At 56.7% G+C, this 25,193-nt stretch overlaps 10 protein-coding genes across 10 annotated transcripts; 5 read left to right on the forward strand and 5 right to left on the reverse strand.

Annotated features, from left to right (window-relative positions):
• Window positions 1-233: 233 nt before the first annotated feature.
• On the reverse strand, window positions 234-1,455 carry BO80DRAFT_429350 (RNA methyltransferase). The gene is made up of 4 exons (XM_025720447.1): window positions 1,156-1,455; window positions 1,004-1,102; window positions 657-949; window positions 234-601 (listed from the first exon to the last, which is right to left on the reverse strand). Exons 1-4 carry the CDS (start codon window positions 1,239-1,241, stop codon window positions 357-359), a joined length of 723 nt encoding a protein of 240 aa, XP_025570425.1. The 5' UTR covers window positions 1,242-1,455; the 3' UTR covers window positions 234-356.
• Window positions 1,395-2,859, forward strand: BO80DRAFT_242301 (putative Golgi reassembly stacking protein). The gene is made up of 3 exons (XM_025714562.1): window positions 1,395-1,621; window positions 1,682-1,765; window positions 1,814-2,859. Exons 1-3 carry the CDS (start codon window positions 1,448-1,450, stop codon window positions 2,591-2,593), a joined length of 1,038 nt encoding a protein of 345 aa, XP_025570426.1. The 5' UTR covers window positions 1,395-1,447; the 3' UTR covers window positions 2,594-2,859.
• Window positions 2,860-3,167: 308 nt separating this feature from the next.
• On the forward strand, window positions 3,168-4,914 carry BO80DRAFT_459231 (cytochrome P450; the record flags this gene model as incomplete). Its single annotated transcript, XM_025722333.1, has 3 exons — window positions 3,168-3,487; window positions 3,539-4,391; window positions 4,441-4,914. The coding sequence occupies 3 exons, from the start codon at window positions 3,168-3,170 to the stop codon at window positions 4,912-4,914; spliced, it is 1,647 nt and encodes a 548-aa protein (XP_025570427.1).
• Window positions 4,915-5,461: 547 nt separating this feature from the next.
• Window positions 5,462-6,241, forward strand: BO80DRAFT_505673 (uncharacterized protein; the record flags this gene model as incomplete). The annotated part of the gene is made up of 2 exons (XM_025724504.1): window positions 5,462-6,055; window positions 6,103-6,241. Exons 1-2 carry the CDS (start codon window positions 5,538-5,540, stop codon window positions 6,239-6,241), a joined length of 657 nt encoding a protein of 218 aa, XP_025570428.1. The 5' UTR covers window positions 5,462-5,537.
• Window positions 6,242-6,315: 74 nt separating this feature from the next.
• Window positions 6,316-7,282, reverse strand: BO80DRAFT_392514 (MICOS complex subunit MIC26/MIC27). The gene is made up of 3 exons (XM_025717218.1): window positions 7,244-7,282; window positions 7,095-7,187; window positions 6,316-7,030 (listed from the first exon to the last, which is right to left on the reverse strand). The coding sequence occupies exons 1-3, from the start codon at window positions 7,268-7,270 to the stop codon at window positions 6,407-6,409; spliced, it is 744 nt and encodes a 247-aa protein (XP_025570429.1). The 5' UTR covers window positions 7,271-7,282; the 3' UTR covers window positions 6,316-6,406.
• Window positions 7,283-7,424: 142 nt separating this feature from the next.
• Window positions 7,425-10,088, forward strand: BO80DRAFT_429352 (mitochondrial intermediate peptidase). The gene has a single exon (XM_025720448.1). The coding sequence runs from the start codon at window positions 7,569-7,571 to the stop codon at window positions 9,957-9,959; it is 2,391 nt and encodes a 796-aa protein (XP_025570430.1). The 5' UTR covers window positions 7,425-7,568; the 3' UTR covers window positions 9,960-10,088.
• Window positions 10,089-11,987: 1,899 nt separating this feature from the next.
• BO80DRAFT_468842 (M protein repeat protein) lies at window positions 11,988-16,642 on the reverse strand (the record flags this gene model as incomplete). Its single annotated transcript, XM_025722959.1, has 3 exons — window positions 11,988-12,347; window positions 12,398-12,468; window positions 12,566-16,642. 3 exons carry the CDS (start codon window positions 16,640-16,642, stop codon window positions 12,221-12,223), a joined length of 4,275 nt encoding a protein of 1,424 aa, XP_025570431.1. The 3' UTR covers window positions 11,988-12,220.
• A 1,076-nt stretch (window positions 16,643-17,718) lies between these two features.
• On the reverse strand, window positions 17,719-20,311 carry BO80DRAFT_468843 (uncharacterized protein). Its single transcript, XM_025722960.1, has 3 exons — window positions 20,262-20,311; window positions 18,089-20,205; window positions 17,719-18,035 (listed from the first exon to the last, which is right to left on the reverse strand). Exons 2-3 carry the CDS (start codon window positions 20,187-20,189, stop codon window positions 17,854-17,856), a joined length of 2,283 nt encoding a protein of 760 aa, XP_025570432.1. The 5' UTR covers window positions 20,190-20,205; window positions 20,262-20,311; the 3' UTR covers window positions 17,719-17,853.
• A 115-nt stretch (window positions 20,312-20,426) lies between these two features.
• BO80DRAFT_429356 (phosphotyrosyl phosphatase activator) lies at window positions 20,427-22,107 on the forward strand. The gene is made up of 3 exons (XM_025720449.1): window positions 20,427-21,157; window positions 21,206-21,557; window positions 21,607-22,107. The coding sequence occupies exons 1-3, from the start codon at window positions 20,526-20,528 to the stop codon at window positions 22,027-22,029; spliced, it is 1,407 nt and encodes a 468-aa protein (XP_025570433.1). The 5' UTR covers window positions 20,427-20,525; the 3' UTR covers window positions 22,030-22,107.
• BO80DRAFT_392526 (Saf4/Yju2 family protein) lies at window positions 22,019-23,469 on the reverse strand. The gene is made up of 2 exons (XM_025717219.1): window positions 23,334-23,469; window positions 22,019-23,275 (listed from the first exon to the last, which is right to left on the reverse strand). The coding sequence occupies exons 1-2, from the start codon at window positions 23,344-23,346 to the stop codon at window positions 22,200-22,202; spliced, it is 1,089 nt and encodes a 362-aa protein (XP_025570434.1). The 5' UTR covers window positions 23,347-23,469; the 3' UTR covers window positions 22,019-22,199.
• Window positions 23,470-25,193: the final 1,724 nt, after the last annotated feature.

Raw genomic sequence — 25,193 nt, forward strand, 5'->3', positions numbered from 1 at the left:
ACGCGCATTTGGTAAAATCAACCATGTAGCTGAATTACAAACCTTCGGGCCTATTAAACGGCTCAAGCTATTTATACCGGCAGATACATGTCTCGGTCTTCGTAGGATCACTCCTAAACATCAGATGCAGGATCCTGCCGAGGGATCGGCATCTTCCACAACATACAGTGCTCGGAGCCTGGTAACTAGTCACTATGTGATTGATAGTACTATAGAGTAAGATTTAATGGCTGATCTCATTAGGTATTCCTGAAGCATGGTAACCATGTTATTATACACTAAAGGGCATGACATCTGGCGCTTCCAGATGAGGTTCAAATAAGCTCCCGGCAGAAAAAGAAAAGAACAAAAAGCAGTTATTGGAGATCAAATCCACCATAATAGACACACAATGCCTTGCTTGCACCTTCCATGCAGTAATGCATAACCGTTGCCTTCTGGCCATCCTTGACCACCTTGGCCATCTGCTTCACGTCCGATGTCCGTGGGAGAAAGAGTACCATGTGCTCCGTGAAGAGAGAATATTCGTTGTATAGGGTTGCGAGGGAGTACGGTTCCATGGTGCTCAGATTGAAGACAGTGTCAGAGCGATATCCGGGTCCTAATGTCATGTCAGTGAGACGACAGGATGCAAGGAGGGAAGGGCAAGTCCATACCGCCCCAGGGTGGGCTGGCGAACAGAACACTGTACGGAGCCAAGTCCTTGAGTTGACTCTTGATGATTTCGAAGCAATCCCCCTCAAACCAGGTAATCTTGTCTGCCACGCCGTAGATCTTGGCATTATGCTTTGCGCACTGCAACACGGCGGGATTCTTCTCGATAGCGTAGACGCGCTTCCACTTGCCAGACAGCGCAAAAGCAATGGAGTTTCCACCGGCGCCGGCGAATGCATCCACCAGGATGCTGCGTCCGGCGGGTGCGGAGTTGGCCATGTGTTCCGCTATCTTGCTGGATATTATGTTAAATGAGTTGCAGTTGATGGTATGCGAATCCTCTACTTACTTGGCGACGGGTTCTGGGGTGACACCAAACCAGGCATCATCTGTCAGCCACACTCCTTCGTCATATTTGGAGAAGATCTTGTATCGTTGCGCCCAGTAGCTGTTCCGGCGTTAGTCGTTCGGACTCCAACGGGGTGATGCAGAGCAAAGTACTTCTGAATATCCCAGGGCACTTCGCTGATATCGTCGTAGTGGTGCACCTCTGGAGGCGCAACCTCTGCGTTAGGATCTCGCGCCATGATGAAGTAAAGCAAAAAACCAAAAACCGATCGCTCTCCAGCTGCAGCTGCAGGTACTGTAAAGACGCGGCGATAAAAGCAATCGCGATAACGATAGCGGTGTTTGCCGTGTTTGCAGGCCCGCCGCCTGGGCATCTCCACGTTGCGATCTGCTTTACTCCGCAGTGCCCAACACCAACCCTCCAAATCACTCTCACGCGGCAGACATGTTCGGGGCCCTGAATCGCTTCATCGGCTTGGATGCCGAGCCCGTCCAGCAGACCCGGGCTCAGAACACCAGCGATAACTCGTTTGGCTTCCAGGTCCTCCGCAACAAGGATGCCGAGCTGCCGCTGGAGCCTTGGTTTGATTTCATCGTCGGCATTAATGGCCGGTTAATAGTAAGTGGATCACAGTGATGTCGAGGAGTCAGGAGACACGAGCGATGCTGACTATGTCAGGAGGACCCTGACCCGAACCTGTTCGCTACGGAAGTGCGCAATTGCGCGGGATCCAGCGTGACCTTTGAAGTCTGGAGTGCAAAGGTATGATTCCATCCCAGTGATCACGGAAGATGCTAATGCACTGCTCAGGGTCAAAAAACACACACTGTCTCCATCCCCGTCCCCGCATCCAACCCTAGTCTGAACCTGGCGCTACAACTGGCCCCCCTATCCTCCACCCAACACATCTGGCACGTCCTCACGATCCCCTCCCCGCTCAGTCCGGCTTACCGTGCCGGCTTGCTTCCACACTCGGACTACATTATTGGAACCCCCAGCGGGACGTTACGGGGTGAATCGGCGCTGGGAGAGCTCGTCGAGGACCACTTGAACCGCACGTTGGTTCTGTGGGTTTACAACAGCGAGTTTGACGTGGTGCGCGAGGTTGAGCTGGTGCCCACACGGGGCTGGGGAGGCGAGGGTGCTCTGGGAGCCGAGCTGGGATATGGAGCACTACACCGGTTACCGGTCGGGCTGGGTGAGGAAGTCGAAGGCCCTGGCGAGGTGGTCTTTGAGACCCGCGAGGACGGTACCTCCGCGCCTGTGATGGAAGCGATGGGTCAGGCACCTCCGCTGTCTGGGCACTTTCTCGTCCCGGCCAATATGGTCTCGCCTCCGCCCTTGTCCGGACCTCCACGGAACCTGGCGGCATCACCGGCGAGCCATTCGCCTGCAGGACGGCGGCATAAGGCCCGTCACACGGCGAGCGCCAACACTGCGTCGTTCGACGACTACTTCGCGGAGGGAGAGCAAAAGAGCAAAGAGCAGGATTATGCGCCGTCCCGGAGGGGAACGCCACTGCCGCCTCCGCCTAAAGCTGGGGTGCGGTCGCCGTCCAGCTCGGCGAGTCCGGCGCCGGGGACTGCGTAGGGCTGCATGATGAACCCTTAGTTGTACAGTATCATGAGATTCCGGAGTTACGACGGTTTAGTGGACTAGATGAGACTTCCCGTGTCAAGCATGCAGTGGTCGTTAGTGCGAGAGTAAGATGAAGGAGTGGATCATCTCCAACACGCTAGGCGCGGCTGATCGTTAGTCGCTTCTCCTCATAATCCACGGCTCACCATTGGTTTGGTAGCTACAGCATCTACCTTCTGTGATTGAGGTCCTCCACAATTCACATTGTATAGTGAGATCATGAATGATTTCCACATCTTCTGCTTCTCGGAGTATGCTGGTGGATGATGCGCCGACCGAATGTGTCTCTCGACCCCAATACAGCGGTGGAATGAGGATCGATCCTCAGCCTCGCAACAACAAAGGGCGCCAGGATTCGCACCCACCGGGCTGCCACGAGGCCCCTTGGCACGATTGGTTTTGACCTTTCATTGTCCACCTTCATAAGCCCTAGTTTAGCTCCAGGCTCGGCTGGGGCAATGCTAGCATGCGCTGACGATGCTTTATGACTGCTTCTCCCCTCTCCTGCTCGATCAATCAACCCAACATGGAGCTTACCCTGCGGACTGTCCTGGCCGCTCTGGTCGGGCTGTACTTCCTCTACAAAGTCCTGTCATTTGCCCGGTTTTACATCATTGGTCGTCGCAGCGGATTTCCCCTGTTTGTGACTCCTCTGTTTACCCAGCATATTGTCTGGCAGATCGTCGGACCGACCTTCGAGCCGCAGTTTAGGCGATATCTGCCCCGATGGCTCTATGAGCATCTCGATATCACCATCAACGGGTGGGAGTTCCGCCACAAGAATGAGGTGCATCGCCGGTTCGGCAAGACCTACGCCGTGGTCTCACCCGATGAATGCTCGCTTTGGTACGTGGCCAACCCGGTGTATGGTAGGCTCTAGTCTGATTCATGATGCAGGGTAGCCGACCCGACGGTCGCCAGCGTCGTCTTGCAACGACGCAAAGACTTTGTTATGCCCCCCATCGTGGCCCAATTCATGGGCTTCTTCGGGCCTACCCTCCTGCAATCGAACGGTGAGGATTGGACTCGCATGCGGCGAATCATTGCCCCCAATCTCAATGAAGCCATCATGGACACGGTGTGGAATGAGACGAGTCGCCAGGCGCATTCCATGCTCGACTACCTCCTGCAGCATCCCGGCGGCGAAACGCTGAACGGGTTCCGTAGCGTGGCCATCAATGTCCTGGGACAAGCAGGCTACGGGCAGAACCAGCCCTGGTCGCCGGACTTTGTGTCGACCTTGGGACAGGACTGGCAGGGTGCTCGAGTGTCGTACTTCAAGACGATCGCCATGGTGACGGATCGGTTCCTCGAGGCGGCTCTGATCCCGAGCAAGCTGAAAACGCTGCCCTTCATGCCGAAATCTCTGCGCCTGCTCGGTCGTCAGATGGCAAATGTGCCGCAGTATATCAAGGAGATTTTAGACGAGGAACGGAATGCCAAGTCCAGCGAGCCCCCCAAGAAGCGAAGTAATCTGATGGACTTGCTGGTCCAGTTCACGGACCCGGGCAAAGAGCGCACCTCCTCGACGTTGTTCCTGAGTGATTCCGAGATCAGCGGCAATCTGTGGGTGTTTACCGCTGCCGGGTTTGACACTACTGCCAACACCATGGGATATGCTGTGATGTTCCTGGCTATGTATCCGCAGTGGCAGGACTGGATGCGCGAAGAGCTGCGCAGTCTGGATGGTGATGTCTCGAACTGGGGATATGACGTGTTTCCCCGATGCCCGCGTGTGCTCGCGGTTATGGTAGGTGATCATCGAATTCCCAATCACAATCGGGTACTGACATGACCAGCTCGAAACCCTGCGCCTCGTCTCCCCCGTTTCGCACACCACGCGCTCCGTAGCCACGACCCAGCAGATCGCTGATAGTAACGGCACCCACGTGCTGTCGCCTCCGATGACCGTGTTTGTCTCGCAGCAGAGCATCCACGCCGACGCAGACATCTGGGGCGCTGATGTGGACGAATTCCGGCCCACGCGGTGGTTGGACGAGGCGGGCCAGACCGTGGTGCCGCCCAAGGGCACGTTCCTGCCGTGGTCCGGAGGGCCCCGTGTGTGCCCGGGGTTGAAGATGTCGCAGGTGGAGTTTGTTGCGACGATGGCGACGCTGTTCCGACATGCGCGGTGCGAGCCGTTGCCGCAGGAGGGGATGTCCACGGAGGCATTGGTGGCGCGGCTAAAGGAGCTGATGGATGATTCGGCGCCCAAGTTGACGATGCAGGTGAAGCAGCCGAATGAGGTGCAGCTGCAGTGGGTGCAATGCTGAGGTGCAGTGTTGAGTGAGCCATCTTCCACTAGTATATAAAAAAGTAGAATTGTACAACTGGGGAATTGACATAGCATCCAATCCTGACGATCCAACCTCCTCCGATTATGCATAACATGGACCCTGACCCTGACCCTGACCCTGACCCTGACCACCTGACCAACAAACTCTTCACGATACTCCGATACCACGATTGATAACAACCTCCGCGGAATCAGTCATTCCTCTTAATATCACGCCCTTATTGGCTTTTCAACGCGGAGTTAAGCATCCTCCTGCTGTTGATAGAGAATTGAGCCAATCACAAGCATCTCCATCTCGGGTCTCGCAAAGTCCCCCTCAAAACATCCTAGCGTATCCATCTCCGTATGTAGACCACCACGATCAGATACACAATGATTTCAATCTAATCAGCCCATAGCTGGTCTGCCCTACAGTACAGACTACTCAGTAAAGATTATCAATTCGATGAGTCTGAACTAGTGTGTTCGTACACCTCCACCTCATAGTCCCAAACAATCCTTTTAAATACTAGTATAAATCACCTCATAAATCCATTACCCTCCTCTATACCATCCTCCCTCTATCCAAAAGACCTGTACCAAAGAGTACCAACCCCCAAAATGACACCCAAACTCACCACCCCCCTCCTCTACATCACAACAATCCTCCTCCTCCTAACCTCCTTCATCCTAACAACCTACACCCTAACCACCTACCTCCACCAAGCCACGCACCTCACCACCCTCGTCGCAAAAGTCCACATCCATAACCATCCCATCCTCATCACCACGTCGTATCATATCTTCGCCACCATCTGTACGGTAGCTGCATACACTACCTCCTTATTCCACCTCTGGCGGTCTTCCTCCACCACTACCAACTCCACCAAATCCACCCGCCTATCCTGGATTTACAAAGCACTCACCATCCTAGGCCTGGTGTTTCTGACGACCAGCGTCATCGCTTACACCATCATCCTAGCAACCGGGGAAGTCACTTTCGGGGATTCGGTAGGGCCGAGAGTGACGGTGTATTTGGATGAAAATGAGGGAGAGGCGGATGTGGTGTATAAGGGGGATGGGGTTGCGGTGGCGGGGTGTGTGGTGGGGTGGGTGGGGTGGGGGGTTAGTATCGTGAGGTATGTTATTGTTTTTCTTTCTGTGAGGATTTGGCTAATGGGTTTAGTTGTGTGATGATGTTGCTTGGGGGGAAGGGGATGGGGTTGGGGAAGAGGGTCGATGGGGAGAGGGGAGAGGGCGTGGAGAAGAAGGTGGATGTGGAGGTGGAGAGTGAGGTTGGGTCGTTTGGGGGGAGACAGGTGTAGGTAGGTAGGTTTTTTGGGGGAGGGGTGGTGGGTGGATGGAGGTAGTGGTGATTGGGAGGGGATATGGGAGATAGTTGAATGGTGGATGATGTATCAGCTATCAGCTGCAGTAGACTCATCTACTAAAGTACATATGCAAGAACTTAATCACAGAATGGCCACCCGCTAATGACCCTTGCTCACCACCTCCTCCAGCTTCTTCCGTGCCTCTCCGATCTTCTCCTCCATCATGGCCCGCGCCATCCCGCTGTGCGCCACACCCGTGTACCACAGGTGCTCGGCCTGGCTGCGCACCTGCAGATGCGTGTCGGCCACCGCCGGCACCCGCTTCTCGTACTCCCACACCAGATCCGACACGTTGCGCATCGTCACCGGCAGCAGGGTCCACGCCGCAACCGTGCCCAGCGCCAGCGGCGACGCCGTGCGCAGAATCACGCCGCGGTTCCGGGCCACAATGGATCCGGCCATGGCGGCCACGACAACGTACACTCCGCCGGGGAGCAGACGTTCGCCGGACTCGGGCGACGGGGCCAGCGAGGCGACGGTGTTGGTGAAGGCGTTCTCGATGTGCAGCGCCCGGGACAGGAAGTTGTTGAAGCAGGTCTCGACCGCCAGGGAGTTCTGGTACAGGAACAGCCGGGCCTGGCGGACCTGGGCCGTCAGGATGTCGGTGGGAGTCGGGGACGAGGAAGACGAGGGCGCGGACACCGGCGTAGGGACCGAGCGGAGAACGGGCTTGGGAGCGGCGGCCGGGATCTCGGTGGGGAAGTCATCGTAGATGGGTTTTTTCTGCAGAGGAGATCATCGGGTTAGACGGAGCGGAAGGACAGAAGCGAGAGATCGAACATCGTACCGCGTCCTGGGGCTCCTCTGCAAAGGCCGTCCGCCGGGGATAGAGCGTGAGACCGCCAGCCAGAAGAGTGGCCGCGAGGGGGGCCACAGCCCGCTGGGAAAGTTAGCGGAATGCAACATACACAAACATCACGGGAGGCAAGGATTCACCTGCTGAAGCATTGGCCGGAAAGACATGATGGACGAGGCCAATGGGGGGAGAAAGTGACGGGAGAAGGGGAGAGGAGAGGTTGAAGGATGACGGAGACGAGGTCGGCGCCAAGCCTTTTTTTTCGTGACTTTGGCTTGTTTGCTGCGGAGCCTCCGTCATCGTCCGTCTTTCTTCTCTATCGTTCTCTTGCTCCTCTCGTCCGGTTTCGTCTCTTCTTCTTCTCCACCCTTGGTGGTTCTTCTTCTTCTTCTTCTTCTTTACTTCTCATCATAATATGACTCCCATGTCATCTCTCCTCTTCATTTGCCTCCCCTGAACGTCACCATGGGAGCTTTGTCGCTGCCGCTGCGGCGCCGTCCCTGGACCTGCCGGACTTGCCTGCTGCAAGCCCGCCGCTCGCTCGAAACCGCAGCCTCCCCCGCCCAGCGCTCCGCCTTTGACTACCTGCCGTCCAAGAACGATGCCCAAAAGCAGTCCGATGATGATACCCTGCGCCGAGTCTTCGACTCCCAGCCGTTCTGGCGCGAGTTCAGCCAGCGCAGTGCTGCCCAGCTCAAGCCCACCGGCCTCGTCCAGAATCAGTATCTGACCAGTCCGGACGGCTTTCGCACCTTTGCGACCACCACGCTGCAGAAATGCCAGGCCATCGTCGCCAAGGTGCTGGCCGGTTCGACGCTGGAGGATTACCGGAACATGGCTCGCGACCTGGACCGCCTCAGTGACCTGCTGTGTCGGGTCATCGACCTGTCCGACTTTATCCGTGTCATCCACCCCGATCCGCGCGTGCAGGAGGCTGCGACGCAGGCGTACGCCCTCATGTTCGAGTATATGAACGTGCTCAACACCACCACCGGCCTCAACGATCAGCTGAAGAAGGCCGCCGCCAATCCCGAGGTGACGGCCCGCTGGTCCGACGAGGAGAAGATCGTCGCCCAGATCTTGATCAAGGACTTTTCCAACTCCGCCATCCACATGCCCCCCCATGCGCGCCAGCGATTTGTCAACCTGTCCAATGACATCAGCCACCTGGGCAACAACTTTGTCAACGGGGCCGAACCGGCCAAGTCGCACGTGGTCGTGAGCGCTAACAGCCTGCGCGGACTCGACCCCCTTCTCGTGCAGCAGATCAAGCGGTGGAACCGGACGGCGTCCGTGCCGACCATGGGCCTGATCCCGCGCCTGGCGCTGCGGTCCGTTCACGACGAGTCCGTGCGGCGGGATGTCTACCTCGCGACCCGGACCTCCAGCGCGCGCCAGATCCAGCGGTTGGAGCAGCTGCTGGCGAAGCGCGCCGAGCTGGCCCAGCTGTCGGGCTACGCGAGCTTCGCGCACATGACGCTGAGCGACAAGATGGCCAAGACCCCCGAGGCGGTCGCCAACTTCCTGACGTCGCTGGTGGGCAGCAACCGGCCGTACGTGCAGGAGGAGCTGGCGCAGCTGCAGAGCATGAAGGGCTCTGCGGGCCCGTTGCAGCCCTGGGACCACGCCTACTACGTCCACCAACGGGTGATGCAGTACTCGCAGTCGCGCCGGTCGCGGGAGCTGAGCGCCGTCCCCGAATTCTTCTCACTAGGCACCGTCATGCAGGGCCTGTCGCGGCTCTTCGACCGGCTGTACGGGGTGCGCCTGGTGCCGCAGGAGACGGCGGCGGGCGAGACGTGGAATGCGGACGTCCGCCGATTGGACGTGGTGGATGAGGCGGACCGACACATTGCGGTCATCTACTGCGACCTGTTCTCGCGTCCCAACAAGCACCCCAACCCGGCCCACTACACGCTGCGGTGTGCCCGCGAGATCTCGGCGGAGGAGGTGGCCGAGTGCGCCACCACCTTGGACGCGTCGGCCCACCCCAACGACGGCATGGCGACGGCCATTGACCGGGCCTCGAAGACGCTGCGCCAGCTGCCGACGATCGCGCTGGTGTGCGACTTCCCCGAGCCGCCGGCGACGGGGGCGGGACGCCCGTCCCTACTGAGCGAGCACAGTGTGCGCACGCTGTTCCACGAAATGGGCCACGCGTTGCACTCGATCCTGGGGCAGACCCGGCTGCAGTCGATCTCGGGCACGCGGTGCGCGACAGACTTTGCGGAGCTGCCGTCGGTGCTGATGGAGCGATTCGCGACGGCGCCCGAGGTGCTGGCGCTGTATGCCCGGCACTGGCAGACGGACGCGCCGCTGTCGGAGAGCATGATGCGCAGCATGGAGCAGGACCGCACCGCGCACGGGTCGATCTACGGGGCGATGGAGAACGAGTCGCAGATCCTGATGGCGCTGGTGGACCAGGCGTACCACTCGCTGCCGGCGGAGAAGGCGGCGGTCGACAGCACGGCGCTCTACCACCAGGTGTCGTCGACGCACTCGACGCTGCCAGACCCGGTGGACAGCAAGCCGCCGACCTCGTGGCAGGGATTCTTCGGCCACCTGCACGGATACGGCGCGACCTACTACAGCTACATCTTCGACCGGGCGATCGCCAACAAGCTCTGGGAAGACGTCTTCCAGAGCGGACGGGCGGCGGTGGACCGAGAGGCGGGCGAGCGGTACAAGAACGAGGTGCTTCGCTGGGGCGGGGGACGCAACGGCTGGGGCTGCGTCGCCGGGGTTCTGGGCAGCTCCAACCCGTCCAATGCCGACGGCCGGCTGGTCGAGGGCGGCGACGAGGCCATGCGCGAGGTCGGACGCTGGGGATTGGGACGCGATGGCGGGTTGGAGTGATGGTTGTACATGTCTTTCATTTCTGATCAGATATCTACTACGATGTATACTATTCACCGTTAGATTAATGGCCCATAGCCATAGCCACAGCCATCGCCATAGTATATGAACCGCACATTCCGTCTCCCACTCACCGCACCCGTGCCACCGTGACCACCGCCCGCCACGAGGCCCGCCAGTGGGATCCGACTGTCCGACCGACCGTCCGCGCTGGTCCCACCTGGCCAGCCCGTTGATGTGCATGTGAGGGTGGCCGGCGTGCTACCTTGACATTGCACATACTCTGGAGTCCAGGGTGCGGATGTGCCTGGGAGGCGAGGAGGCAAGGGTGTCGCATGCCGGTTGGAGGAGTCTAAATTGGCGGCCCTGCAACATTCACATTGTTACTAGGCAAGGTCTCTGTGCCGATGCTGATGCCTATATGTAGTGGGATCCCTGCTGGCGATTTGTGTTTGCTTATTTGTTCTGTTGCTGTTGGTGTGGATTTATTCATTTGCACTTGATACTATTTAACTTACTCTAGGAGGTATTCTATCTCGTTATTGGATTCGGGCTCGGGGTATAATAACAAGACAAGAATTAGCTGTCACTCGTATTGTTACAGTACCTCTCCTCGTCATCACCATCATCTTCTCCACGAGCCACTCCCTCTAGCATCCACTATCACCATCTACTATCATCACCATCATCATCATGGTCACCAACCAATCCTCACCTCGCAACCGCTCCATCCTCACCCCCATCTCCATCCCCAATCCTACTATCAACACCACCGATAAAACCACCAAAACCAAGACCATCCACCTCCGCCACTGGCTATCCCTCAAATCCAAATCCAAAGCCAAATCCAAGTCCACCCCAAATCTACGCCAATCGATACTCTCCACTACAGATACAGCTACAGCTACAGCTACAGCTACAGCAAAACGAAGAGGATTATTCCGTTCCAAGACACCTGGTCCTACACCTACTCCTACAGCCTCAGCTCCATCTCCATCTCCATCTCCAGCTCCAGCTCCAGCAACAACTATAAACCCACCACCTACATACCCAACACCAACTCCAAACACCACTACCAATCCTCCACGCATCAATCCAATTCCAATTCCACCACCAGCATCAAACACAAACCCAACACCACCCTCAAAGTCAAATCCATCTCCATCTCCATGCCCACAGACCCGCACCCGCACCCTCACCCCCAATCCCCCCCTCCACCTAAACCTAAACCTCCACTTCAACTTCAACCTGCACTTCAACCTCACCCCCAACACGCACCCCAACCCCACCCCCCAAAACACCAAACCCAAACCCAAAGACAGCGACACCGACACCCTCTCCCTCTCCACAAACCGCAGCACCACACACCTGGCCCCCCAAAGCACCTCCGAAGAAGAACTCACGACCTCGTACGCAGCATACTGCGAGGCGTTTACGTCGGGCTTAACGGAGGAGAGTTATTTGCATGTGCGGACGGCGGTGGGGGAGGGGAGGTCTGTATGTCGAGATCGGGAGGGGAGAGAGAAGAGGAAAGAGGGGAGGGAAGTGAGGAAGGAGAAGGTGAAGGTGAAGGGGCCGATGTTGGAGGGTTTGAGGGGAGGGGCGAGGAGGGAGAGGCAGAGGGATAGGGAGATGGGGATGGAGGTGGAAGGGGAGGAAGGGGAAGGGGATGAGGATAGGGTGCTCCCGTCGAGGGATAATCAGAGGGAGATATTACATTGGTTGCGGACACCGGAGGATAACCTTCAGGATGATGATGATTGCTCGCTGGAGCGGCCCCGTCGCATCTCTCCGCCCCCCAGAATCCTCACCCCCGCTCGATATGAACAATCGCGACGGGCAGCTAGACTCCAGCAACGCCGTCAGGACCGGTGGAAGCGCGAGAAGAAGCAGGAGCAGCAGCAGCAGCAGCGACATGCGTGGTGGACGGCCATCCGGGCAGGGTGGGCGCGGATGCGCCGGGCGGGCGAGGTGGCCAACGAACAATAGACAGGGCTACGATTAGGCTCAGACAATGCGGCCCTGCATCACAGCAAGAAAATTCAATAAATTCGTGCAACGTCGCTAGCCCAATAGGATCCCCAGGAATGGCCGCAAGGGATGTCAATGCACCCGTCGGTTGCAATCACACGAAACGCGCAGACAGGGGTATCCCGAGCATCTTATTACATACAGCCTAGGCCGATACAACAACAAAAGAAAATGCCCCGGCGCAATCCTTCACGCGGGACCACTCAACAAAGGAAATCTCCATCCAACCATCACGAGGATCCCTCATCCGCACCCTGGTCCGAGCCGCTGCTCATTTTCTCCGGCTGCGGCGTCGTCGACTGACTAGGCGGGTTGGGCGTCGCCCGGCGCGACATTTCGGCCAGTTCGCCCAGGATTCTAAGACACTCGGTCAGCCGATGCGCGCGGTAAACAGCGGGGTCACTCACCGTCGGTGTTCGTCATACCAGTCATCGTTGGACGTCCGGATGTGCTTAAGCTGCTCCTGAATACTTGCCATCTGCAGAGACCGCCCAATCAGTTAACCATGCCGGGTCAGGGAACGGGCCATGTCAGGTCAAGGGATGAAAGTTGGGAAATAAACGGGGCAGTCCCACCGTTCCCTGGATGGATGAGCCAAGATCCTCACCTTCCGCGGCCTCTGCCTTCTCGCCGGCCCAGCGGCTGCCTTCCAGCCCCGTCGATCCATCCTTCTCGGCCTTCAACGCCGCCACTTCGGCCTCCAGCTCGCGCACCCGCTTGCGGTTGGCCGCGATCGACGAGTCCACCTCGCCCAACTGGTTGAGAAGCGACATGTTCTTATCGATCTGGCTGTTCAGGTCCCGCTCGCCCTGGTCGAGACGCTCCACCATCGCCCGGTTCTCCGTCTTGCACGCCTGCAGTTCGCCCGCGATCGCCTCGTGCTGGCTCTTCAGCTGCGACAATTCATCCTTGGACGCGGCCAGCTGATGCAGGACCGCTTCCAGCTCCGTCTTCGCGCTCTCCGAAGCAGCGAGGGACTTTTCGAGCTCTGCCACCCGGTTGGCTACGACCTGGTGCTGCTGCTCCAACTCGTTCTTCTCGGTCAGAATGGTAGAGAGATCCGCACTGTGCTTGCCCGCGAGCTCCTTGGACTCGACAGCAGACTGCTCGGCTTCGTTCAGTTTCTTCTCGAGGTCAGCGATGGTCAGCTTCAGACTCTCAAGGACGGAGACGTCCTGAGCGGCGGCGTGGGCCTCAGCCAGCTGTGCGTGCACCCCGGCGAGGGCTGCGTCGTGGGCCTTCTGGATCTCCTCGATCTTCGCCTGGTTGGTAGACTCGAGATTGGCCCGGAGATTTGAGAGCTTCTCTTCTTGAATGGTGAGGAGCTGCTCAATGGCATGGCTGTGCTCAGCATCCGTCTCGGCGGCCCGGGACGTCTGGCTGGCCTGCAACTCCGCCTGGAACCGAGCCTGGGTCTCCTCGTGCTGCTGGTGCAGTTCGGCAATTTCCTTGGCACGGGTCTCGGTGTGCTGCGCGATCTCCTCGGCATGGCGCTGGAGCGTCGCCCGGAGCTCGGCCTCAAGAGCCTCAATCTGCTCGCTGTGCTTGGACGAGAGATCGGCGTACTTGGCCTGGAGCTCACTGAGCGCCTGCTCGTGCGAGCCAGTCGCATTGGTCTTGGCCTGCTCGAGCTGGACGGCGTGCTCGGCCTTGAGGGATTCGAGGACCTGTGCGTGTTGCTCGGCCACCACGGCGGCTTCTTTGACCTTGTCCTCGAGCTCCTTGCCGGCGACGATGGCCTTCTCTTCCAAGGACTTGAGCTGGTTTTCCTGCTCAGCGTCCTTGGCCTTGGTCTTGTCCTCAAAAGCGACGAGGCTCTGCTGGAGCGCCTCGGCCTGTCCTTGCTTGCTCTGGATCTCATCCTGCAGAGACTTGATCTCACCCTGGCCCGTCGACAGCTGGGACTCCAGAGCACCGACCTTTTCCTTGAGCGACTCGATCTCTTGAATGGCGTGATCCTGGGCGGAGTTGTTGCCTTCTTCCAGAGCCTGTCGGGCCTCGGTCAGATTCTGCTCCGTGGCCTCCAGTCTCTGCTGGAGCGCATGCAGCTCCGCTTGGTGGGCGGCGTCGAGCTCAGCGATCAACTCCTCCTTGTCCTCTTCGGCGGCAGCTTCGGCCGACTCCAGCTTCGCACGGAGCTCCTCGAGCTGCTGGGAGTGACTCGAGCCAGCCGACTCGGCGGTCTCCTTGGCAGAAGCAAGTTCTTGTGCGTGAGTTGCAGCGGCGGCAGCCAGCGCCTCCTCATGGGCAGCTTTCAGCTGAGCGATCGCCGCCTCATGGGCAGCCTCCAGCTCCTTGACCTTTTCACCGAGCTTGTCCTCCCCAGCCGAAGAGAGTGCCTGCTCGTGCTCAGACTTGAGCTGGGCAATTACAGACTCATGAGCTGCCTCAAGCTCCTTTACCTTTTCGCCCAGGTCGTGCTCAGCAGCGGAAGAGAGTGCCTGTTCATGCTCGGCCTTGAGTTGAGCAATGGCGGTCTCGTGTGCTGCTCCAAGCTCCTTCACCTTCTCGTCAACCTTGCCATTAACGGCCAAAGCGAGTGCCTCTTCGTGTTCAGCCTTAAGCTGAGCGACAGTGGTAGAGACGGACTCTTCATACTCGGCCTTCAGCTGGGCAATGGTAGTCTCATGAGCTGCCTCAAGCTCCTTAACCTTCGCGTCAAGACCATGCTCAGCAGCCGAAGAAAGTGCTTGTTCATGTTCGGCCTTTAGTTGAGCAACCACGGCCTCGTGTGCAGACTCCAGCTCTTTAATCTTCTCATTGAGCTTATCTTCTCCAGCAAAAGACAGGGCCTCCTCATGTTCAGCCTTGAGCTGAGCGATCGTGGCAGAGACCGTTTCCTCATGCTCGGCCTTAAGCTGAGCAATGGTAGTCTCGTGCGCTGCCTTAAGTTCCTTGATCTTCTCGCCAAGCTCGTTCTCAACTGCCAGAGCAAGAGCTGCTTCGTGGTCGGTCTTGAGCTGAGCAACCGCAGCCTCATGTGCGGCCTCAAGTTCCTTGATTTTCTCTCCGAGCTCGTGCTCGGCGACCTCGCGAGCCTGCTCAAGTTCAGCCTGTGCTTTCTCCAACGCTTCCTTGAGCGCGGCGATCTCCGTGTCCTTCTCAGCCAGGCGTGCGGTCGTCTCCTCGTTGCCCTGAGTGGTGGCAGAACCGGCGTCGGCGAGTTGGGCTTCCAGCGATGCCACCTTCTCCTCCAGGGCCAGAATGGCATGCTTCGCGGCCTCCTCTGCGGCCCGGGTTTCCTGCTGCTTGGATTGGTTCAACCGATCCATTTCCATGTGCAGATTCTCCACCACCTGATCCCTGCCGTTCAGCTCGCGCTGGAGATCTTCCAACTTATTGACCGTCTTCTCCAAGTTGGTGGTAGCCTCGGTGAGCTGGTTCTTCTGTAGTTCAAGCTCTGCCTTCAGCGAGTCAATCTGCTCGGCATATCCAGCCGCCGCCGCCTTTTGCTCGGCAAGGTCTTTCTCGAGCGCTTCCAGTTGGGCTTGGTGCGACTGCTTCAGCTCTTCCAGAGTTGCAGCTGCCTGGTCATCTCCCTGGGCAGCGGCCGACTTGGCAGCCTCGTCCAGCTCCTTCAGAGTCTGTTCCTCCAGTTCCTTGTGCTTCAGCTTGGCATCCTCGAGTTGGACACGCAACGCCTGCAGCTGCTCCTCATGGCTGGCGGTCAGTTGCTCAAGCTCGGCCGCGTGCTGCTCCCGGAGCGCCTTGGTGGCCTCGTCCACGTCCTGCGAACCATCGTTCGGGGCGAGAGACAATTCGGTCAGTTTGAGATTGACGGTGTCCAAATCCTCCTTCAGCTTGGCCACAGTGGCCTCACTTTCCGAGAGCTTGTTCTGGAGCGCCTGCAGCTTCTCCGAGTCCTCTTCGGCACCTTTGGGGGCAGTGCTCAACCGTTTGGAAATGGTTGACGCCGGCCTAGTGACCGTGGAAGTAGGCCGGGTAGTTGTACGCGCGGTGGCGGAAGAAGAGGTCGTCGGGCGTGAAGTGGAGGTGCTGGTGGCGGGCTTGGTCAGCGGCCTGACCGTGGAGGCCGTGCTGGGCCGAGAAGTGGACGTCCTCTTCTCGGCCGTGGTTGAGCCAGCAATGCTGGAGCGCCGGTCCAGAGTGGAAGTAGCTGGCTTCACCGGGGCTCTGGTGGCAGGGGTACCGACCAGCGACATCCGCTTGGCTGCTGTGCTGGAGATGCCACGCTTCTCATCGCCGGAGCTAGCCACAGACCGGTGGGACTTCTCATCTGCGGAGCTGCTGACCGACGCGCGGGATCGATGAGTGGCAGTGGTCGTTGTAGTCCCCAGCGGCTTGCGCACAGTGGTCGTGGTTCCGGGTCTGGTGGGCGGCTTGTTGATGGTGCTGCCGTTAATCGTGGAGGTGCGTGTGGTAGAAGTCGTCTTGGACGGACCGGTCATGGAGGTGGGTCGCTTCGTGGTGGCTGTTCCCGACAATGGACGCCGAGTAGCCGTGGTTGAGGTCGGGCTCTTCTTGACCGGAGAGGTTTTGGCGTTCTCCTTGTCCTTGGAAGCATCCGGGCTGGTCAAGGGGTCCTCGCCCCCGGACATAATGGACGATTCAACCGGGGTAGCGGGAGGCGCAATTTCCGGCTCCACCTCAGGCGGAGCAATCGGGGTGACGGGTTCCTCCATGGACGCCATGGCTGTGGAAGGGTGAACTCGAGAGTGGTCGGCGTGTAAAAGGGGGAGGTCCAGAGCCTTTCGAGTGGTCAGGTCTTAGCGAGGCAGTCTAACGAATTGAGAGCGTCCACGTTAGCGGATCGGAAGAGCAAAAGCAAAGAAGCATGCGATATCACATAGACGAAGGAAGCGGTGGACAGTGGTCGCGAGAAAATCCAAAGCTACAGCAGGCGGAGGCCAGGGAAAGGGGCAAGAAGATGCAGTCCCACCCCAAAAAAGTGCCTCTGGTTGTTCCCCCGTTGAGGGAGCTGCGACGGATAGCCGAGGCGGGTCTCCTTTTTTTCTCCCAGCTCCGCGGACCACCGCGCAAAGGAGTTGATCACGCAACGCAGCCGTGGTTGGCGCCCTCAATGGCAGAGAAGAATGTAGGGATTGATTTCCGGAAGCTTTGGGGGATCCTATACAGGGGGGGGTGGGCAGGGTGGGAGGGTCTGAGGCACGGTGCATGGTTCTTCTCTTCCCCGGAGGTGCAGATCAAAACAGTTGGGGTCACTCACCAGGAACTGCCCGTGGGAACAAGGACAACAACGGACGGATTAAAAGAGGTACCAAGAGCGGAACAAGAAGGGATTAAAGAATTACAAAGTAAATAGAAGAAAGAGCAATATGAAACAATATAGGGATAAGGGAGTAAGAGAGACAGAGAGATGGGGGGAGGGAAAAAGAGGAGGGAGAAAGGTGAGGGAAGAGGAAGAACGGGGAGGAGGGGGAAAGGCGGAAAGGACAGTAGATACTATGGGAAAGTCTGTCTGGCGGGCGGCCGTCCGTGATTCGCCTGCCGCCCGGCGGCCGGTCGTCAGGAGGTCACCTGGCGCCCTCCTTGGGAAAGCCTCTGGCTCGTTAGTCCGGCGGGTCACTTTATTCGGCGCATCCCACCCACTACTGGCGATAATGTCTTGCGTTTAGACCACTCGGTCGTTCGCTGCGTGCGGTGGACGTGGTGTTGGCACTCTTTCCGCTCCCCCAGATGGATCCCATGGTTTGTTGTGGTCGTTCCGCGCGTGTCTTCCCCCCTATCAACAATGCCATTCATCGTTCCATGGTTCCGGCTCTATAGACTGCAAGCTCGTTGATTGGAACACTCATACGACAGTCTCTCAAAACAACAGGGTATCTGACATCCAGCCACATCGGCTGGCGCTGCGCTGAACACACAAAAATTGAAGCATCCGTCAATCTCTCACCTTCAGCAGCCATCCCCATTCCTGACGTCCCTTGTCCGTCCGCACCGATTCCCTGATCTGGGGTAAGATCCGGTGGTACAGTCGCTCACTCTCTTTGCGCACCTCCCTCATCCCACGTTTGCCAATCCCCTCGGAGTAGAAACTGCAAATTTGATAATACCGGTTGGGACCTAAGTACGGATTATGAGAATCGGAGCTTCCTCCATGGGGGTGCAAAACCTACCTTGGAACCGCTGTAACCCCTCTACTAGAGCATGTCCCTCCTCATCGGTCCATTCGCGCTGCCCCTTACTGAGTGTAGGAGAAACTGTGCGGTTTCTAACGTCAGACTCTGCGCTCTGAGAAAGGTGGCGTCTCTTCAAGCGCTGGTGCTCGAAAGATTTGATGAGCTGCCTCAAGGGCAGGCGGACCCCAAGGCTGAAGGCGCGACAGTGCACATAACTTCCTTTGATCAGACCGTGGATTTGATCGCAGCATCCTAGCAGCCCTTCCAGAGCTTGATGTAGGTGATTGTATGCCTCAGGAAAGAGTTTGCTTTTAGCGTAGTAGGCCTGGAAACAGACCAGAATAAGTTGCACGAGAAGCGGAATAACATGCCCCTCGAATCCCTCAACGAGATCTCCGCTTCTGTCCTTATTCCCTTCAGTAGACAAATTGTAGACGTCTTCCAAGTGACCACGTCCCTGCATCGCGATCTTCTTCAGAGAGACTGCGCATGCGCGCACGTCATGATTGGAAGGCCCAATTTCATCCCTCAAGTTATCAACAATATCCGTATAAGTTGCAATTAAGCAAGATATCTCACGCATTATACCCGCAAAGTCAGCAGCTCGGTTGCGACGAGATTGTTTTTCGAGATTGTGCACCGTTTGGATCAGCTTTTTCCAGTCGGGGCCCTGATCATCGAGTTCGGAAGCTTCCTTGAACCACGAGCTCTCCTCCAGACGTTCGGGTCTACGCCCCTGCTCTTGGACAGGAGGCTCTTCGGCAGCGGGTTCTCCTTGGCCGATTGGTTCTTGTGCAACAAGCTCTTCCTGGACAGATTGTGTAGCATGGTGGCTGGTGGGGTCCTCTTGGCTGTGGGAGCGCCGGCTCTTGAGTCGATTGTTCCTGAAAACCAGAGGGCTAGCTTCTTGAGGTGACCAGGGCGATTCCCGTTCAGGTTGTATGTTCACTTGACTGGTTGCTTCCTGATAACTGGTAACTGCGCGTTTCCGTTTGTTGGAATGCCTGGGTGGACTTGGGGCCTCTGGGCTCGTTCTAGCAGAGTGACGCTCAGAATCTGACTCGGATGAGCTAGGGTCAGGAGAGGGCACCGAAGACGAGGAATCTTCTGGAGGCTGAAATATTGAGTCCTCGTCTAGCGTAGCGTCTCCTATGTTGGCGCCCTGATCGGATATCCGCGCGTTATCAGCCATTGAATTCTTACTAGAGTGGTGGCCCTCCGTCATAACGGATATAGACGAAGAATATTCTTCTATCCTCGTGATCTCGACCGCAATCATTGGCGTCCGATTTGTAGGTGACAGGCCACTTGAGTGTGAGTGCTGCCTATCAGCCGGTTGTTCAGGTGTATCTTTCCCCTTCTTCCCGTTAACATCACCATTGGGTTGTACTGGTTCGGAGTTGATTCCTTTCTTGGCATCCTGCGGTCTCTCGGGTTGCATACGAGTAGGTGTCTCATGCCCGGAAGATGAGGGCGGCCTCGACTGGGCAAAGGTGGTTTGGTTATCATCGTCTGAAAAAAGCTCCACTTCCGATCGGAGGCCCTCCCCATCTAGCATTTCGTCATTTGCCGGTACGGCGCCTTCATCCTCACGGCCTAGTTCATCATCACTTGGTTCGTCGGATACGGCTTGATCCTTAGACTCTGTTTGTCCGCCATCCGTGTGAGCGACATTTCCGGCACTGGTCTCTTCCGGGACTACCTCTTCGTTTGGCTCCTCCAATTGCTCGCCAATTCCATGCCTAACCTCTGGGATTTCATGATGTCGCAATGTTCGCGTGCTTCCAGCCGGGGTAGGCCCTTCGATAAGTGGTGCCGAGATCCTGAATGACCGGCGAGGAGTGAGCAATTCGGTCGGGGGAGCGCGCCGGGGCTTCGTTGGTAGAGTCTTGGGGGATGGAAGCTGAGTGGCATGGTCAGGAGAATCTCGCTTGCCGGAGTACGTAAACCGACGCGAGGGATGCGGTGTCGATGCATGAGGTTTGGCGATTGGGACAGGGCGCTTTTGTGTGTTCATGAGGCCGTTCAAATGCTCCAATGCCTGCGTGGTTGAATCACGCTTTCTCCTTCGCTGGACAGGACGCGGAGAGCCCGACATTGTTGACAGCCATGAACTTCAGGGGTAATCAGCAACAGATGGCAATCGACTTGCATCATCCGGGGAACATACATGACCTGTCAACAGCAGCTATCAGCTGCGTGGCTGGATCAGGAGGGAGCTAGCGCTGCATGGCAAACAAAGCGAAGTTGATGGCCGCGCATTTCCCGTGATCGGCGGGCGTCATCGACTCGTTATCGATAACGCCCGCCTCCAATTCCGCACCTCAACATCCCACCACAGCTACTCATTCAGCTACCATCACAGCGATATTAACGACGGTCCATAGGATACAAAATAAGCTTTGGCTTTTACCGCAGACAGGTAATCTCCATCATGGCAGCGGACGGACCTCCAGTCCGTGTCTTGCCCACCATCGACGCCGCTGCGGGGCATACCTTCATCAAGCCCGCCAAACGCATTCACGAGCATGGCGATGTCTCCGAATTCCTGTGCTCTAAAGCTTATGTGGACATCATGACGTTTTTGCTACAGCTCAACCGTGCGATGTTTCCAGCAAAGCTGTCTGATGGGTCTATCCAGACCTGGCCCTTGAACTCCGACGCTGTGGAGTACTCCGCGCCAGTTCGTCAGCTTCAGCAGCTGCTCTCCAAGCTAGAGGCGATTCTCGAGGAAGCACCTCCTGACAAAGGGCCGCGTAGATTTGGAAACATCAGTTTCCGGAGGTGGTACGAGCTTGTAGAAAGTCGCGTGACGGAGCTCCTGGAGGAGTGTCTTTCAGCGGAGATTCTCCAGCGGAAGTCCTCTAACCCTGACGGACCGACGGCGGAGGCAGAACTCAAGGCATATTTCCTGGGGAGCTGGGGAAGCCCGCAACGCCTAGACTATGGCACAGGCCATGAGTTAAGCTTTCTGGCGTTCCTAGCTGGGATCTGGAAGCTCCATGGGTTTCCTCAGAGCACTTCGGGGGTGGAAGAAAGAGCTATTGTTCTAGGGGTGATTCAACCGTGCGTATACCTTTAAAATTCTGTGAGCTCAACACTGATTGTTGCCAGGTACCTTGAGCTAGTACGGACCATCATCAAAACGTACACATTGGAACCAGCTGGTTCCCATGGCGTATGGGGATTAGATGACCACTCATTCATCCCCTACATCTTCGGCTCCGCACAGTTTGCGCCCGCTCTGTCAGAAACGGACCGGGTGCCGGAAGAGGGCTCTTTGCCTGATGCGCCTGACCCAACTGGGGTTGCAAAAGCGACTGTTGTGGAGCGAGAACGAAGGGGGAACCTGTACTTCTCTGCCATTGGGTTCATCTATGATGTCAAGAAGGGACCTTTCTGGGAGCATAGCCCAATGCTCTACGACATTTCCGGAATCAAGACCGGGTGGGCGAAGATCAACAAGGTACTTGCAATGGAATACGTATACAAGGGTTTACACTAACAACTCTCAGGGAATGATCAAGATGTACAACGCAGAAGTGCTGTCCAAGTTCCCCGTGGTGCAACACTTTCCGTTCGGCTCCCTGTTTAGCTGGGATCGCGATCCGAATGCCGTACCGCCTCCTTCTACCGCCCACACGACATATGCACCCCAGTCTCGATCAAGTGAGATCCCTTCTGAAGTACCCGGACCGGGAACCAAAGCCCCGTGGGCAACGTTTCCACCCGGGCCCCCATCAGGAAGCGGAACGGCCGCTCCCTGGGCTACAGCAAGAGGCCCAATCAGTGGAGCAGGTCTGCCTGACACCTCCCGGTTACCGCCGGGTCCGATGGCGCCTACAAGAGCCCCATGGGCCAGGGCACCGCCAGGGCCGACAGCCGGTGATAACAGTCCCAAAGGGGACGTGATGACCAGGGCGCCTTGGGCTAAATGATGCTATGTTTAGCAGCACTATCTGTATATATACCCTTGCATGATATCAGTTGCATCCATCATGAATGAATCATAAAAGTATGACAGGCATTATGCCATAAAACTCCAAATCCGGGGTATCATCCGTATCATCAAATAACGCCTCGTAAACACAAACCGCACAACAGACATTCACTCCGAATCCGACGCATAGTCTACTAACCCAGCCGTCAGACGTGGTGTCTCTGTCGCTTCCCCGGTTGACTGGTCCTCAGAGCCATTCACAGACGATTCACCAGCATCCTTCGCATCACCCGATTTACTCCCCGGAGCCAGCTTCCTCCTCTTGACCTCCGGCCGCCACTCACTCCCATCACTGCTCAAGAAAGGATCCACGACCGCCCGAGTATTCCCCGTCAACTCACTGCGAAACATGGCCTTGCGCTGTTCCAGCAACGCCTCAGCCTTCGTCCTCTTCCCATCCTTCTTCCCACCAGCCCTAGTATGTGATTCCCCCATCCCAAACAAAGGCTTGATCCTAGCCTTCCTCAACCCTCCCTCCTCCGCTCCAAAATCCACCAACCCAGCCCGGACCCGATCACTCTCAATCTCATCCACGACCTCAATCCCCAGACTCAACTTATCCTTCAACGCCTCCCTCTCCGCCTCCTTCTTCTCCAACCCCTTCCTCTCCACCCGGAACGTCCTCCTCAACCTCCTCGACTTCTCATACGGATCCTCCCAATCCCTCGCCTGTCTCTCCTGCAATTCCAATATCCGATCCCGCTCCGAATCTCCCCGCTTCTTATCCTCCACTTTGCCCTCCAACTTCGCAAACGGGTCATCATTCCCCAGAGCACCACCACCAAGCCCCTCCCTCAACACAATCTCCCCCTCCCCAACCCCAGTCCCAACACCTGTATCCCTCCTCCGTCCCCCCTCCACAACCACATACTCTGTATTCTTCGGATCGGTCCGAATCTCAATCCAGCCCCCACACACCGCATGCTTCATTCGAAACGAGTAAATCGGCGTTGAATAGTAATTCCCCACTTTCTTCTTCTCAGCGTTAAATCGTACCCCTTGTCCGATTATCGTCTCGTGGGGTTTGCATGTCGTGCACCATACCGCGAAAGGCATTTCGAAACGGACGATCAAGGCGCCAGTCGTTTTGAGGTGGCGGGCGCGGGCACCCAGGGGGTGCTTTTTGTGTAGGGCATTGGCGGAGGTGAGACCTTCTTGGTCCGGGGGTATATACCGGCCCATGTCTGGAGCATGGTTAGAGATTGGTTATGGTTTGGAAGGAGGGGAGGGGAGGCGACGTACTAAAGCCCTGCATTTTGGCGGTTGTGGCGAGGATAGGATCGAGATGGTAGAGGTATTGTAGTGATAATGTGGTGACCGGCCGGTGCCTGTGAGCCGGCGCGGCGGGTGGTGGTGGATGTGATGGGCTGGATTGACGTGAGGATGAGGCGGCGATACGATGCGATGCGATGCGATGGGATTATGAAGCTCTAATCGGATGGAGGTTGTGCAGATGACTCAGCTGCATAGGACTGGCTGTGCATAACTCTATCCCCAGGCTCGTCTCGACAACGCACGGTCACTCTGTGGATCCAACAGAAGTAAATACTAGTAATCGTTGAATCTATATATACAGGAGATCCTCAAGTGATGTTGTGGTAATTCAATCGATGATTGATCTCATTGCCTCAACCGCAACTCCTGCCATACGCACGAGGCCTCAAGAGCCTTTTTATATCGAACTGCTTGGTCCTTGAGGATCAACTAATCCTGGGTTGTTTTGACCGGAAACAGAGCATATGAGAGAAAGCATGTTCCTATTTTAAGCTAGAGCTGAAGCTATGGTGCTTCCCAACCTATGTCTCTATATAGGAACACTCATGGGCACGATCAAGAGGCAGTGGGATGAAAGAAGGCAAAAGAAGCAAAGAAAGAATGATAGATACAAGCTAGAGACCAATCAGTGTAGACAAGAACTTCTAACCAAAACGACCAGTACTCAGCGAATGACTATCAGACTGTAAAACCTAGACGTCTTTCTTTCTTGAGCTCCTCCGACTTGACTATCAGTAGGATAGGACTTCTAGGGTCCCGGCCAAACTCCTACGTCGTGACATCCACTGTGCTCGCCGTAATTTGATTTCTCTCCCCCTCTGCTACTAATAACTGGTCCTTATCCCCGAGCATCAAGAGCATCACCACAGCATAACATGTCGTTCAATGGTCAGGTGATCAATCACCGTTTGCCTTGGCTTGTGTGACCTATATATACCCCTCTTGTCTGACTGACCTCTTCACCTTCCTCAAAAGTCCGGTCTACCAGTCAAAGTCATCAAGAAGTCATCAAAATGCATCATTGCTATATATAAAGAAACCAGTCGTTTGGCGTGTCCAACATCTCCTAAAGCCATGCCACACTTGCAATGCTATTTCATCCAAATGAACGAGCGAGCTCACAGCCCAGCCTTATCATTCACCTTTGCTGCCAAGCGAGCATAAACACTGTGTGACTGTGAGGCATTCCTGCGGTATCACTGCAGTATAAATATACACGCAACTCTCTTCGGCTCCAAGTAATCATCAAAATCTATGCATCTTGATGAAGGCGAATTCGGGACATCCCAGGAGCGACAGAACATGTCGTCTCCCAGAGGCCTGATACGACTTATATAGAGAGCCTTCCACACTAGGTAAGTCTAGATTGCCTCGAGGAAGACCAAATTTTACTAATGGGCCCGACTGCATGTGATAGGTCTGTCGGTACTTTAAATGGCCTCGCCTACATTATAAAAGCTCCACTTCGTCCAGCTGGGCGGTTTCGATCACTCAGAACCTCCAGAGCAACAGCAAACGGCGTGCATAACTGGGGATATGGATACATGCCGAGTAGTCTTGGGTGGATATTCCATTATAATATCCTCTCAGAAGCAGGCATGTGGCCTGTGACTGTTCCTATCAGGGATCATGCAGGGTCGCAGCCGGATGACATGGCAGTCTCACTGATCGCCGAGACAAGGGGTGATGATGAGAAGCACTGCAGCGCTCTGACAAATACGCGGAACATCAAATATCTCCATCCATTATCCACAACAAAGACATAGCATTCCTGCAATAATATGAGCCGAACCATATCTATAGCGCTATACCGGCCATCGGGCAACA

Source organism: Aspergillus ibericus (genome assembly GCF_003184845.1).
Source record: "Aspergillus ibericus CBS 121593 unplaced genomic scaffold BO80scaffold_62, whole genome shotgun sequence".
Classification (NCBI taxonomy): domain Eukaryota; kingdom Fungi; phylum Ascomycota; class Eurotiomycetes; order Eurotiales; family Aspergillaceae; genus Aspergillus; species Aspergillus ibericus.

Coding starts and splice junctions, on each gene's coding strand:
- BO80DRAFT_429350 (XM_025720447.1), bottom strand. CDS start 1,241: ATGGCGCGAGATCCTAACGCAGAGGTTGCGCCTCCAGAGGTGCACCAC. Junction 1,103..1,155: donor GTGCCCTGGGATATTCAGAA/GTACTTTGCTCT, acceptor ACGCCGGAACAG/CTACTGGGCGCAACGATACA. Junction 602..656: donor CGCCAGCCCACCCTGGGGCG/GTATGGACTTGC, acceptor ACATGACATTAG/GACCCGGATATCGCTCTGAC.
- BO80DRAFT_242301 (XM_025714562.1), top strand. CDS start 1,448: ATGTTCGGGGCCCTGAATCGCTTCATCGGCTTGGATGCCGAGCCCGTC. Junction 1,622..1,681: donor GCATTAATGGCCGGTTAATA/GTAAGTGGATCA, acceptor TGACTATGTCAG/GAGGACCCTGACCCGAACCT. Junction 1,766..1,813: donor TTGAAGTCTGGAGTGCAAAG/GTATGATTCCAT, acceptor TGCACTGCTCAG/GGTCAAAAAACACACACTGT.
- BO80DRAFT_392514 (XM_025717218.1), bottom strand. CDS start 7,270: ATGTCTTTCCGGCCAATGCTTCAGCAG. Junction 7,188..7,243: donor TCCGGCCAATGCTTCAGCAG/GTGAATCCTTGC, acceptor TAACTTTCCCAG/CGGGCTGTGGCCCCCCTCGC. Junction 7,031..7,094: donor CAGAGGAGCCCCAGGACGCG/GTACGATGTTCG, acceptor TCTCCTCTGCAG/AAAAAACCCATCTACGATGA.
- BO80DRAFT_429352 (XM_025720448.1), top strand. CDS start 7,569: ATGGGAGCTTTGTCGCTGCCGCTGCGGCGCCGTCCCTGGACCTGCCGG.
- BO80DRAFT_468843 (XM_025722960.1), bottom strand. CDS start 20,189: ATGTCGGGCTCTCCGCGTCCTGTCCAGCGAAGGAGAAAGCGTGATTCA. Junction 18,036..18,088: donor GGGGTTACAGCGGTTCCAAG/GTAGGTTTTGCA, acceptor ATCCGTACTTAG/GTCCCAACCGGTATTATCAA.
- BO80DRAFT_429356 (XM_025720449.1), top strand. CDS start 20,526: ATGGCAGCGGACGGACCTCCAGTCCGTGTCTTGCCCACCATCGACGCC. Junction 21,158..21,205: donor GTTCTAGGGGTGATTCAACC/GTGCGTATACCT, acceptor GATTGTTGCCAG/GTACCTTGAGCTAGTACGGA. Junction 21,558..21,606: donor GGTGGGCGAAGATCAACAAG/GTACTTGCAATG, acceptor AACAACTCTCAG/GGAATGATCAAGATGTACAA.